Raw genomic sequence first — 13,442 nt, forward strand, 5'->3', positions numbered from 1 at the left:
TGGTCGTAAAGGGATTTTCCTACCATCACACCACTAGCAAACTGACATTTCATCCATTTATTATTATTATGATTATTTCTTTTTTAAATATCATTCCAGAGGCAAAGGAAACATTTTCCAACATTTGATCTGGATACTTGTTCCAAACAACACGCTGGATTAAAAAACAAAACAAAAACAAAAGTAGAATAAAAATATCCCAAAATAGGATCAAGCAAAGGTTTGACCATAAATGTCAAATGATTTCAATCTGATACCTTTTTTTTCCCCCAGCCAGGGTGCAGTTTAATAAAATGGGAAAGATCCCAAGACATTGACAATCTTTCTAACTCTTCTTGGATACTGTGAATAAAATTGATAATGATTTAAAAAAAAAAAAAATCCAAGCAATATTGACAGGAAAAACAAAAATGAAACAACCGACAGACCAGAATGGTATGGATAAAATTGGTACTGACATGATAATACAAATTCAAATCTCACACAAACTTAGTTTTGATTTTTGTCAAGTCTGAAAAGGAGTACAGTCACTCTATTTCAATAATTATATCTACATATTTGTTCACACTTGCCCAAAAAATTGAATAGAATCATGCTTTTTTAATCTTTTTTTTTCAAGTTTAAATGACAAAAATCCATGGAAATTCTCCAACCAACCATTCAGGTTGATACTCAGTCTACTTGATGTCTCCCTTCCCAAACTGTGTTGGAGTTTTTAACCCTGGTAATACACTCTTCCCAGGAATATCTTCCAGCATGATATTTTGTTTCTCCTGTTCAGACGTTTCATCTTCATTTCACAATCATTGTTTATCATTTACTTTGAGCAATCTGCCATGATTTACATATCAACCTACTGAATTTCATTGTGCCATGTGGGAATTGAACAATTGCAATCACACACACACTTACACAAGCACACACACACACATACAAACACGCCCTCAACAAACATACACACATACCAACCCCTAACTGGCATAGGATCATGAAAGACTACTGGTCCCAATTCTCTGCAAAATCGTGCATTGCAACGCTGAGTTTTAGTATCACTCTTTAACAAACCAAACTACTACTAAAACAACATCGAACACGAGAGCGGTTCTCCAGGAACTTTTGGAAACATCCATCCCATGCGTGCCCATCAGTGGTCACCAGTGGACTACCACTGGTCTTCCCCAACCCAGCCATCTTCAAGTATTGGAATGTCCCTTGGTGTATGCTTGAAAAAGCCTCTGGAAGACTACACGGATGATGTTTTCTTTCATCGTCATCTACCGCAGGATTGCACGTTCAGCGCATCGTCCGCCCTCATAAAGTCCACCCTGGGCGTGGCCGGCGCGAGGACGAGATCGCGGATGCAGCCCACGAAGCCAGCTTCGTACAGGGCTCCCGTCGCCGCGGCGACATCCGTCGACAGTCCAAAACCGCCTGGGCCAGAGAGAATAGAGGGAATGCTTAGATTGTTTGTCAAGGACACGAGATGAACGCACGCTGAGTTTGCATGATCTGAAACACATGTGCAGGCACCATACACGAAACATCAATGTGCAGACTTACAGAACAACATCAATGAAATTATGAGCTTTCCATGTAGGTACCGTACTCTTAGAATGAGAGAGATATCATAATGTTAATCTAATCATGCTAATGAAATGAAAAAGTGACAAATGACGCATGACCAGACAGAGATAGTGACAAAGAGGAGATACACAGTTGGGCAAACATGTAAATACCTTAATAGAAAGAAATATAGACAGATAGATTGGGTATAGAAACATATACACATATATTGATACACACATTTGGCAGTTCCAATTTTCCATTATGATTATTTGGCTGATCTTTTTTCAGGACATTTGTCACGAGGTATCAGTTAAAATGGGGCAAAATTGCAGTCTTGGCACCCTCATTTTAATGGGGGTGCTCCTGTAAATAGACAGAGAAATATGAATAAATGGATGATAAATAAACAGATAGATACTAGATAAATGAATAGATATACAGGGATACTCATAGCTATGTCACAACAAGACATTACAAAGGGAAGATGCAAACTTGCATGGAAACTGCTCACCTCAAATTCACGGACAAACACACACACACACATACACACACACTGACGAACACATCTAGAGCATACAGCCTGTTCATCACAAAATACCCAGTCTCACCAAGATAGTAGTGTCCATCAGTGTCCAGATCAGTGAAGGTGCCTCCGATGTCCGACTCGAGCGGTGGCTGGTCATCTACATATAATCTCACATCGGTGCCCACCCTACGAACAGACAGACAGACAAACAAAACACAAGAAGCATCAAGTACCACTAACACTGCATACCAGGTAATCGTTTCCAGGTTTACAATGTGTGTCATGACTTGTCTTACATTCTAGTCTCAAGCTGAATTGATATTCACCCTCCTTTGAGTCATCGCAGCAGCCAATCATATAAAATCCCTTCTCTTTTTCAAATTTCTGTAGCGTGAACTAAATGAAATAATGGATCTTCTCCTCTATGTAGATACATTTGCAGGTTATCAATACCTATCCAATCATTATTGATATAGTATACAGATATGGCCTGCATTTTTGGCATAGTTGATATCAATGCCCCACCCGAGGGATCTCAACTCCACACTATGATCAGAGGAACTTGCTGCAAAGGTCATATCATGGAGTTGAGATCTCGAGGGGCAAAAATATCAAACCGAATAAAAGCAGTCCATACTGTTTCACACACAGAATAAAATTATCGAAAGAAATGTTATTTGGTCAATCATGATCTTCCTAGCAGTTCACACAACAGGGCCTCATTTCATAAAATTTGTGATCAATAACAAGTTACAATAGTTGTTATAAGCTACTGAAATCCTTGCATCTGATTGGCTGAGAGCAAATTTGTTATAGAAATATGGCAGTTGTTTCTGATAACAAATTTTATGAAACAGGACCCCGGTGCTCCCATAGATGTTTGTGTTGTGACTGCATTGGACAAGGGTCACCTCTTGTGTTATTGAAGCCAAGCATTTACAATACATGTACACACATCTGCAAAAGAGGGCAGTTTAGTCCTTTATCGGGAGGTTTAGCACTAGTACTGTGGGACGATGTGGGCACTATAAGGCTGCAGGTAATTGTTGAATTTATGACCCCGATTCCAACCAACCAGAATCGAGGATTCATCAAATGAGGTATATATGAAGGGTTTGTTTGCAAAAACCGATAAGTCCATTTTTGAAGATTTTGAAATACTATATCTGTCATAAAGTACAAAATAATACCTTTTAAATGATATATTGGTCACTACATATAAAGGTATAGTTTTGAAGTTATGGTCAAGAGAAGCAAAAAATTTCTTATTATTCTCTTTATTTTTCTTGACCTTTAATCACAAATATCTCCATTTGGCAAATATGGACTTATCGGTTTTTGCAAACAAACTCTTCATATAAATGTGGAGAGAACCAACCTCACGATGGTGACTGCATGCCACAAGCCATCCGAGACCACTAGAAGATGCTGCACGTCGCCATGGGAATCGTGGCCAAGGTTGATGCTACGCACAGAGCGAGATACGAGTGATGGAATTAGGAATCTCCATATGGTGACATACAGTAGTAACATGGCAAGATGACAATGCCAAAACTAGAGCTGTCAGTCTTGAACGCCAGAACGTTTAGTACAAGATGCAATTCTCCCGTTTCACAATTGTGCGCCACCAACGTTCATACTGTGAAAGGCCTGTTTTCCCACTTTTGGGTCAACGATTGAGAGGTCATACTATACATGTACTGAAGGTAGTAAGATATAACACTTCTACTGGAGTTCTCTAACTATACATTGACAACAGGTGTTTTAAATATGGCAGATGCAGTGAGCTTTGCAGAATGAAAGTCAACCATTTGAAGAAATATTTAACTAAACAGCACATGGTTACTCTGGAAATGCATTTCTGGATTTGTCTAGCCTAGCTAGTTATACGCAGGTGGGGGGTGTTGTTGACTAATCTCTCAAAAAGCAACGCGCTAAATGGACTAACGTATTTAAACCGAATGAGGGTGCATGGACTGCGAAATGCGAGAATTCAGTTTTCAATTGGAATGTACGAAGAAAAATAATAAACTCATCATGCACATGTTCACAAATGGGTATATCTACTTCACATTTCCAGGGGACTGGTTGTAAACTTTTTTTGTTTAAGATTAAAACACGATTTCAAGATGGGAAAATCACATTTTTGCCCAAAGTTGGAATAAAAACCTCCCTGGAGAAGGCTGACCGCAATGTCTCACCTTATCTTGAGGCGGCCATTCTCCAGGCCCACCGCCAGATAGTCGGTCACGCCCGCCGAGATTGGCTGCCCGATCCAGAGGAGTAGGCCCTGACTGGCCGACGTGCTGAAGTTGAACGACACCGACGTTTCCGTCTTGTTGGATGAGTCGTAGGTCATGTCCTGGATGTACAGGAAGCTTGACCCCGAGAACTGAGCACTGGTGATGTTCACAGCTACAATTAAAAGCAAAATTGCAAAATGACATAAAAAACACCCCTAAAAACAATTCAGGGAATGTATCCTAAAGATTTACCAGTAGATTGCTTTTCATAACAGCATTGATCAGTTCTTTTCATTCTGCTTCTAGTAGCTTGGGACAGAAATTGACTACTTAGGGTTACTTAGTTACTTTGTTTTATTTTTTCATGTTTGAGACCAATGTTACGTTAGCTGACGGTACATCATGAACAAATTTTCTGTCAAAAGGCAAATGAAAACAGGATAATTCTATTGCACTTTCCATTCCAGCCACTAAAAGCTAGGATGAAGAATCGAGGCAAACTTATTCTGTGGCAGGTTGATGTCAAGCTGCGAATATCAAATCAACAAGCAGACACAATCTGAGATACTATAGGTCAATCTGGGATATTATTATGTCCTTGTACCTGATCACACAGCAATTTGCAGGTAAAAGGAGAAAAAAAAGTGAATGAGACTAACCGCAATTTCTATGATTTAGTATCACTGACCTTTCATACATTATTGGAAAGCTTAATACTTATGCGTTTTCTTACACTTTTTATAAGCATTTGACACACTTTAGAAAGCATATTAAAGAAACTGTTGAGAATTAACTAAGACTGCACGTAAATTTTGCAAGCGGACGGCGCAATACGCGACGTACCTTCTTCACAGAACACGCCCTGGAAGCCGAGCGGACAGCCGCAGCTGTAGTTTGCCGCATCCTCGTCGGGCAGACAGAGGGCGCCGTTCTCGCATCGGTGGTTGACGCAGTAGACAGAATCCTCGCACCGCGTGCCTGTGTAAGGCTGAAGGGGGAGGGGAAAGGGGGAGGGAGAAAATATGATAAGAAATAAAGAATGAAAACCTTACTTCACTGCAAAGAGTGTGGTGTACTCAGCGCATGTGTGACATAAACGCCACTATCTAGGTGTTTGCCGTGAAAGTATTTGCACTAACACAAAATCCTTTACATGGGTACACATCATATCTTATTCATTCGTGCCTTTATTTCATTTTCGTCAATGCACATCCTCCATTCCAGAGGCAGGTTCAGACACATTCATGTAGGTCACAATGCAAATTTCGTGAAAAGTCATACGGCCTATATCTTGATGCAGTTGTTCAAATGCCTCTGGTATTATTGTGCAGATTAAATTTTGTTTGCACAAATCAGCTTTCTCGGACATGAACTCTTTGAATTACGCATTGGGAGGAAATCCTATGCAAAAGAATAGACTGTTCTTTGTCCTCGCTTCAAAAACACACTAAACACACAAAAACCATCTGCTCATTACAGTAGAGGGCTTTCAGAGCTCTCAAGGGTCAAGGGTCAATGACAGGTGTACAGAATAACAATCACCACTTGCGGAACCTAAGTCAAAACTGAAGGCACTTACGTTGAGACACTGACAGGTGAAGTCTTGTGAGCTGCCCTCTACGGGCGAACAGGTGCCACCATTCTTGCAGACGCTGTAGCCACAGCCGGTGCCATCACAGTCAGCGATGCCCAGGCCCTCCACCGCCCCGTCGACGGTCAGCTCGAGCTCGCGGCCGTTCACCACTGCACGCCGCACGCAGCCGTGAAAGCTCGTCACCACCCCGCCGTCCACTGCCAGGGGATGGACATCATCGAGGCGGGGCGTCCCGCCGACGAAGAGGTCGGTACCGACGTCCAGGGAGACGAGGTTGCCGGCAGTGCGGCGGAAGAGCTGCTCGGATCCAAATTGGAGGATTGCGTTCTGGTTGACCCGGCTCACCTCGACAGTATACCATGTGTTGGACGAAACGTCCACTCTGCCGGTGGTGCGCAGAATGGCAGGGTCTCCCAGTCCATCTGCATCAGTGACATGGACAATTTCAGAGATGCCCGAAAACATTTTTAAAAAAAAATTTAAAAGAACATTCTCAGAGTTACTAAGTCTGTCTATTCTTACCAAGACTTACTGCAATTACAGAAATGTTTTGCAAATAAACACTCTGTACTACATGGGACAATGCATTGTTAAGCCACATTCCAGAGTTTTCCGCTCATCAAAACGAAATGAATATCAATCTACTCTCAAGGCAGTCTTTGACATCAAAACAAACTTTGACTTTTTGATTTTGAGCCCTCTATATATATCACTGTGACACAAATGTTATCAGTTTGTTGCTTTTCAAGTTTAGGAGTTTATTGCAACATTTGAGAAACTGATCTTCACTGCTGACCCTCCCACCCTTTCCCCAAAATTAGATTAGCAGTTTGCATTGTCCTGTCATAGTCTATGATGGTACAAAGTTTGATTGAATTATGTCAAATATTTTGGGGTCATGGCAGAAATTAAAAGACTTTTGAATTCGACCCTGACCTATAATCTTCATATGATCTTTTTTTTTTGGGGGGGGGGGGGGGGAGGGGGCTGGATCAAAAGTGAACAAGTGAATTAGTTTATGAGGGGCTATCCTTGTACATACTATCATTGACTTCCTTTAAAATACTATTTAAAATGACTGCTGGAAAACTTCACTCATGACCTCTGACCCTTGGTCATGTGACTCCCAACCTTTGACCTGGGATTTTGACAATCAATTTATTATAATTTGGCCATCCATACACGCTACCCAGTTCCACAAGTGATATTCCAAAGAAAGAAAGAAACTATCTAGGGAAAGGATTATGGAAAAGAGACAACAGATGTGAGAGCCACATGTAAGACTATTTTGGGCCCCTGAGACTAGACAAGGCCTTTGACGGCTACTGTGGAACCAGGAATGTCAGCATGCATTTTAATTGTGCTAATTTCGCAAGAGCCAAGATTTGTAAAATTAAAAGCATGTGAAAGTTTTTGTCTACACTGTATGCATTGAATGCCGTAGTGGCAATGTCCCAAAATTTCAAGCCACGAAAAAAGGCCATCGGCTTCAATTTGCAAAAATTTCTTGCTTGACAATACTTGATCACAATGCTTTTAATAGGTATGATACATGCAGTGCAATATTCAAGTGATCTTAAAGTGTTACTGGTGCAACATGTTTCAGATTACTGTAAAAGTGGATATTTTCGCGCGACTAATTTTTCGCGCATTGCTGGGTCAGAAGAGTTTCGCGTGTTTTTAATTCCGCGGAATCAAGACATCACGCACAGGAACATATAGCAAGCAAAAATATTCGCGTGCTTTTATTTTCGCGCTAGTTTTGGATTGCGCGAAATGCGTGAAAATTTCAACACCGCGAAAATTTCCACTTTTACAGTACTGTTTAGGCAAAATTCTTTTCATAACTTAACGCATACTGGACTGCATGCATATGATATTATTCTTAAATCTTAAAGAACTTATAAACTGTATGCCTAGAAATGTGCATGAACAGCCTGTTACATGTTTATGAAGGGAGGTTTTTAGAGAAGTTGGATATAGCAGAGAGAGAAATTCTAAAAAACTTTTGGCAAAAATATGATCATCTGTATTTATTTACATCTTTTTTATGCAGCAGCTGTGACCTGATGTATGAGTAAAGAATAATGTCTGCATGTCCAAACTATCACATTTTGTATCAAATTTATGCCATGTTCATTTGTAAAAGACGTTGCAATGTTGGCTTTTTGCTGCTCCAGTGTTTTCTTCCAATAAATCTATTTAATCCCTCGCTCTATCAAGCTATCAATCTGAAAAGAAATTTTTCACAGACGTGAAGGTAAAGCATTTTGTTAGTTCTTCTAGATATGATTAAGGTTACACTGCATCCCAAGAAATCACCTCCTCCCCCCTCTCCCGAAAAAAAAAAATACTGAAGTGTAATCTCTCAAGTTAACTCAGCCACCTGCTGCTTCAAAACATATTCTCCCAAATTGCATCCTCCCTCTGCTGCCACCTCCAGCTTAAACTCCGCTTGGGGTCTTTTGGAGGATCACTACCAAGTATCAAGTACCAAATACCGGTACCCCAAAAACCCTCAAAACGAAGACAACTCACCGAGAGAATACCGCAACTCCACAAAACCCTGGGTCAGAGATACGGCGAAGAAGTCGCCTGCGTGTGGAACGAGCCGGCTCGCAACGTAGAAGAGGAGGCCAGAGTCAGAAAGGGGGCGAAACTCGATCAAGACGCTCGTTTCAAATCGCAGGTTGGTAGTCCTGGCGAAAGACATGTAACTGAGAGTCCCCTCAAATAATGGGTCACTGATCACAATATCTGTTGTAAGTAAGAAGAAGAAGGAAAAAAGGGGAAAATACTGAAATAACACTACAATACATGATCTAAAGGGGATGGCTAGTAATAGAATCAGTGGGAATCAGTGGGAATGCTGAGGGATGATAGTTCCAATCCTTGTGGGATTCATTTAAGAGTACATTATATATCTACTTTTGTGTGAAAATTTGCTTCAGAACAGTCTCATATTCAAGTATTGTGCAGATTAATGCCCCGTCACTGAGCAGGCACGCTAACCTGGAAACATTAAACTGCACCATACTTGAATATGAGACCATTCTGGAGCAAATAATTTTCACACAACAATACATTGTACAGCGTATTCTTAAATGAATCCCACATGGATTGGAACAATCATCCTCCAGCATTCCCACTGATTCCCACTGATCAGTTACTAGCCATCCCCTTTAACAAACAAGTGAAAATGGGTTTAGCATGATTTTTGAACACTTTAGTCCACCAACAGACAGAGTAAAATAAAACCTTTCAAATGCTACCTCACTTGTCGCATTACAAGGAATACTTTTGCAGTTATGATAAAAAGAAATAACCCATACTCTTTCCTATTTTCTGTATTTTTAGCGGGCTCAATTGTAAATATCTAAAACTGACAAGAATGAAGTTAAACATTTTACGATGAAACTCTTCCAATCTAGATAATACAATTCCATTTGTCAGAACTGCAGATAAAGGACTACTACGGCATATTTCGTAGGTAGCTGCTACGTATATACCGGTAAACATACAATCGTGAAGGGGTCTTCTCACTCCATTACAACCTACAGGAAAGTCGGCAACTTATTTGATGACTGTTCACATATATCATACTGCTACGTTACGCTACCTAGATTTCCTCATACAGCTAGAGGGCGCTAATTAGAAATCCTGGCTGAAAAAATATAGCTAACTTCGATGAGATTTAATGATTATACAATGATTTTTTAGAAGGGGAAGTGTTGCAGTCTAACCTACTGAAAGAAAAAAAAATATCTTTGATGCTATTACATCATCACTTCATCAAATGCGCAAATGTTAACATGACAAATATCATGTTTGGGAAGGCATGAGAAAGAAAGATATTCTATTCTTTATTTTCTTTGACATTTGCTCAATTTGAATGTGGGCTCGCATTTTCCTTTACAGGCTTGTCATGTGACTTTAATACGGCCTATGATGGGTATCTTCTCCGCCATCTCGCATCCCTACGCACCTTCATCGCAAAGAGCTCCCGTTCTCCCGAGGGGGCAGTGGCACTGGTAGCCGACGGGAAGGGGCGTGCAGACGGACCCTTCTGGACACGCGTGGGGATCGGGGTGCTCAGCGTCGCACACCGTGACCACATCGGCACAGAGGGCGCCCTTCCAGCCATCGGTGCAGTTACAGCTGAGTACAGAAAGGAATAAGATGTCCTAATGAATGGATGGACATTGATGAACTGATCAACATTCTTTTGTTTAACACTTCAATGAATACATGACAGAATCTTTATCACTGCGCAATTTAAAATTCTGGCCCAAATTCGCATTGGTGGTTTGAATCTTGGCCATGTTTTAAGGAAATTTCTTCTGCATGACTGTGCGTGACAGTTTGCGTGTACCAACGCATCCAACAATAATCGCATGCTGAACCGGGCATGTGAAAGGTACGCCTACTTCTCACTTATTCTAGTCCATGACCTAAATCTAAAACCATGGTTCTGATTTAAACCACTTTCTAGTCATACGTTCTAACTATATTCGAGAATCAACATTCTTATTTAAAGCGATTTCATTCCAGCTCATGGAAATAGTGCAAGGTCACATTGGAGTACTGTGATAGGACTTGGGAATATAATTTTTATTCTTCCATACACGATGCCAGAGATGCTACTCCAACTAACTGCTGCCACTTGCTCTCTTAAAAGTACAGGTACACTTTCTCACATGTATGATGCTCCGAGATCGACGCACTCTGCTCCGTTCTGACACTCATTGAGGGTGCACTCCGAATGGCCGCACTGACCGACATTGAGACCGGCATCCACACGGCCCGGGGGGTTGCCAGGAGCGACAAAAGACCCATACAGCCCCGAGTTTATCTCCAGATCATAAATGCAACCTGGCAAGTGAAGAAAAGGAAATGAGGGGAATGAACTTTGACAAAAATATATGAAAAAACATCTTCATTTACTTCCTAATATGTTTTTCCCTATTTAAAAGGATACATAGGAATATATTGTTTCTCTTTAAGCATAGAATAGCATGATACTAATTGTAGATGCCTCCCATGTCACCTCATGGTGAACAGGAGCAATGGTCTTCTTTATTCAAATTTGTGGTCAATGCTTTTGTTGTTTTAGTAGCCTTGGAGCATTCCAACTTCCTCACTTAGTCATGGACTACAGAGAATATTGGTGTGTTGGTTTTTGTTTTTTTCTTCCAGGCTTTGATTACATAACAGCAGTGCTTCCCTTATCATTCACACCCATGGGCATCACAGTTTCCTCACCTTTGAAGCTGTCGTCGTAGTCCACCACATCTGGTAGGAAGTGGATTTCCATTGTGTCGTGACCGCCAACATACAGGTCACGATAAGTGTTGAGGCCAATGAGGGCACCTTGAGTAACGGCACTGATGTTGACCTGGCTGTCCAGCTACACAAGAAGAAGTCAGTACATCGTGTTAGGGAAGAGTGTAACAGCTACACCAATGACTGCAGCTGCAATAAGCTTGTGTGTGTTTCAAAATTTTGTCTTTGTTCTAGGGTAGTTTGCATAGATGCATCATTCTTGCCAAACTGACAAGGATCAGCTGCAAATACTGTCTTTGTTCACTCTCATATGAGTCATTCTGCCATAAGAAGACTATGACTGGTGAAAATGTGGAGCTACTATTCTTTTAGTCTAAACAAAGGCATGAAAGATTGTCAATTTTTGTCTTGGCTTCATTGAGTTGTAACATCACTTGAAGCTAGGACCTTACCACTTTTGAGCTCTGTCTGAATCAAGATTATCGAATATAACAACCGCAAATGTGACCCTGCACCCCAAAACCAACAAAAAGTTGCCAAACATGGATTTTTATTTAAGGAAAGATTCTGAGAGAGCAGATTTTAAGCTTTAAAATGATGCATCACTCACTTCAAATGGACTCTCCTAACCTATCTAGTAAATATTAAAAAGAAAACACATACTCTTGAAAAGTGTTTACTGAGAGAAGAGCCTCGAAAGTGTAGGGTCTATTCAAGGGCTTAATCTGACCAAGCCTTGCTAGCTGTGCAATGAAAGGGACAAAAAACAAAAACAAAAAACAAACTAGAAAGGTCGCTATGGCGACTGGTATGCCTCCGCCATAATGCATGGTTCTCTTAATAGGTCTATAGTACAATGTCTTGACAATGTATGATGACAGTTTCACATAATCAACAAAATATTAAATCCACAATGACAGGTTTGTCACCAATGTGTTGCATGTTCATTTTCCTTGAACTAGGTTGAATTGGATAAATGGCTATATTGTCTAAGAGTGCAGGTATTTGGGGATTTGAGGATTTTTACTTGACTTTTGACCCTTTTATAAGTTTAAGAACGAAGTGAAATTAAGCATTTTCACTTGACCTTTTGACCATTGACCTTTTGGCAAGAAACTTCCAAGAGAATCTTTATTGGGTAATACATGCATACACTAAGTTTAACGAATAATCCTGCAGGCACTGATTTAAGAGGGAAATAGTGAAATTTTGAAGAGTTGACCCTGACCTTTGACCCCAGACCTTTGACCCATGACCCCTAGAATCCCTAGATAATCACTGTCAGTCAGTACATGCATATGTACTAAGTTCCATGAAGATACCTTCAACCATTTGTGAGATATGGAGAAAAAGGTCAAATTTTGACATTTCACTTGACCTTTGAACTTTGACCTCACAACCTGAAACTCTCTCTGGAGAATCTTTCTTTGGTAGTTCATGTATACACTAAGTTTCAAGAAATTATCTTCATGCATTGCATAGATATGGGGGAAAGAGTGAAAAATCGAGCATTTGACCTTGACCTTTTGACCTTTGACCTTGAGCATGTGCACCCAAAAGTTGATAGGCACAACTTTGCTCACTCATACATATACATGCCAAGTTTCATTAGGATACCTCTTACAGTTTTTTGGATACGCTGTCCACAAAATTGATTACGGGCAGACGGACGATGGAAGGATGGACAGACGGACTGAAGGACGGACGGATGGACAGACAACCCGAAAACATAATGCCTCCGGCGACATTTCGTGGCGGAGGCATAAAAAAACCCCTAAAAACCAACAAAAAAGCAGGATGTGAAACTCAGCAGCATAAAAGAATGAAGGTATTATCAGATTAAGCTGAAACTGATCATGCTCTATTAACACATTCTGGGCATGTCACATGACTAATACCAACTTTTGAAGCAGTAGCATAATCTTTTTAAAAGTTATTAGAGTTCAAAGTGATGAGTGTGTAAAGAGTATTTTGTTGGTTATGTGATGCATGGTCACATATAAATTATTGCTGTCATTACCATCTAATATCATCATCAGCATCATCTACACCATTGTCACTGTTTATCTAAAGTTGATTCCTTAATACGCTTTGTTTATCAACTTGCACACCTGTTTCCACCAAATGGCACAGTCGTCTAGAAACTAATCACCAATGAACAGAGACTACCTAATCCCTTTTTATCTCAATTGTGACCCAATGAAATTCCTGTTGGACAGAGAGACATCTT

The 13,442-nt window shown here is 40.5% G+C and overlaps 1 protein-coding gene across 1 annotated transcript in view; it reads right to left on the reverse strand.

The window, feature by feature from the left end:
- Positions 1-1,270: 1,270 nt before the first annotated feature.
- Positions 1,271-13,442, reverse strand: part of LOC139713378 (uncharacterized) — a 66,237-nt gene continuing 54,065 nt past the window's right edge. Inside the window, exons 30-39 of the mRNA XM_071625113.1 lie at positions 11,192-11,336; positions 10,627-10,801; positions 9,915-10,087; positions 8,468-8,686; positions 5,915-6,351; positions 5,179-5,323; positions 4,294-4,507; positions 3,471-3,557; positions 2,175-2,278; positions 1,271-1,431 (exon numbers count right to left, since the gene is read on the reverse strand). Coding sequence (XP_071481214.1) covers positions 1,271-1,431; positions 2,175-2,278; positions 3,471-3,557; positions 4,294-4,507; positions 5,179-5,323; positions 5,915-6,351; positions 8,468-8,686; positions 9,915-10,087; positions 10,627-10,801; positions 11,192-11,336 — 1,860 coding nt within the window. The remainder of the gene's footprint in view (positions 1,432-2,174; positions 2,279-3,470; positions 3,558-4,293; positions 4,508-5,178; positions 5,324-5,914; positions 6,352-8,467; positions 8,687-9,914; positions 10,088-10,626; positions 10,802-11,191; positions 11,337-13,442) is intronic.

This window comes from Diadema antillarum, unplaced genomic scaffold (genome assembly GCF_040938485.1).
Source record: "Diadema antillarum isolate AM-2024a unplaced genomic scaffold, OU_Dant_1.0 seq00001955_RagTag, whole genome shotgun sequence".
Classification (NCBI taxonomy): Eukaryota; Metazoa; Echinodermata; class Echinoidea; order Diadematoida; family Diadematidae; genus Diadema; species Diadema antillarum.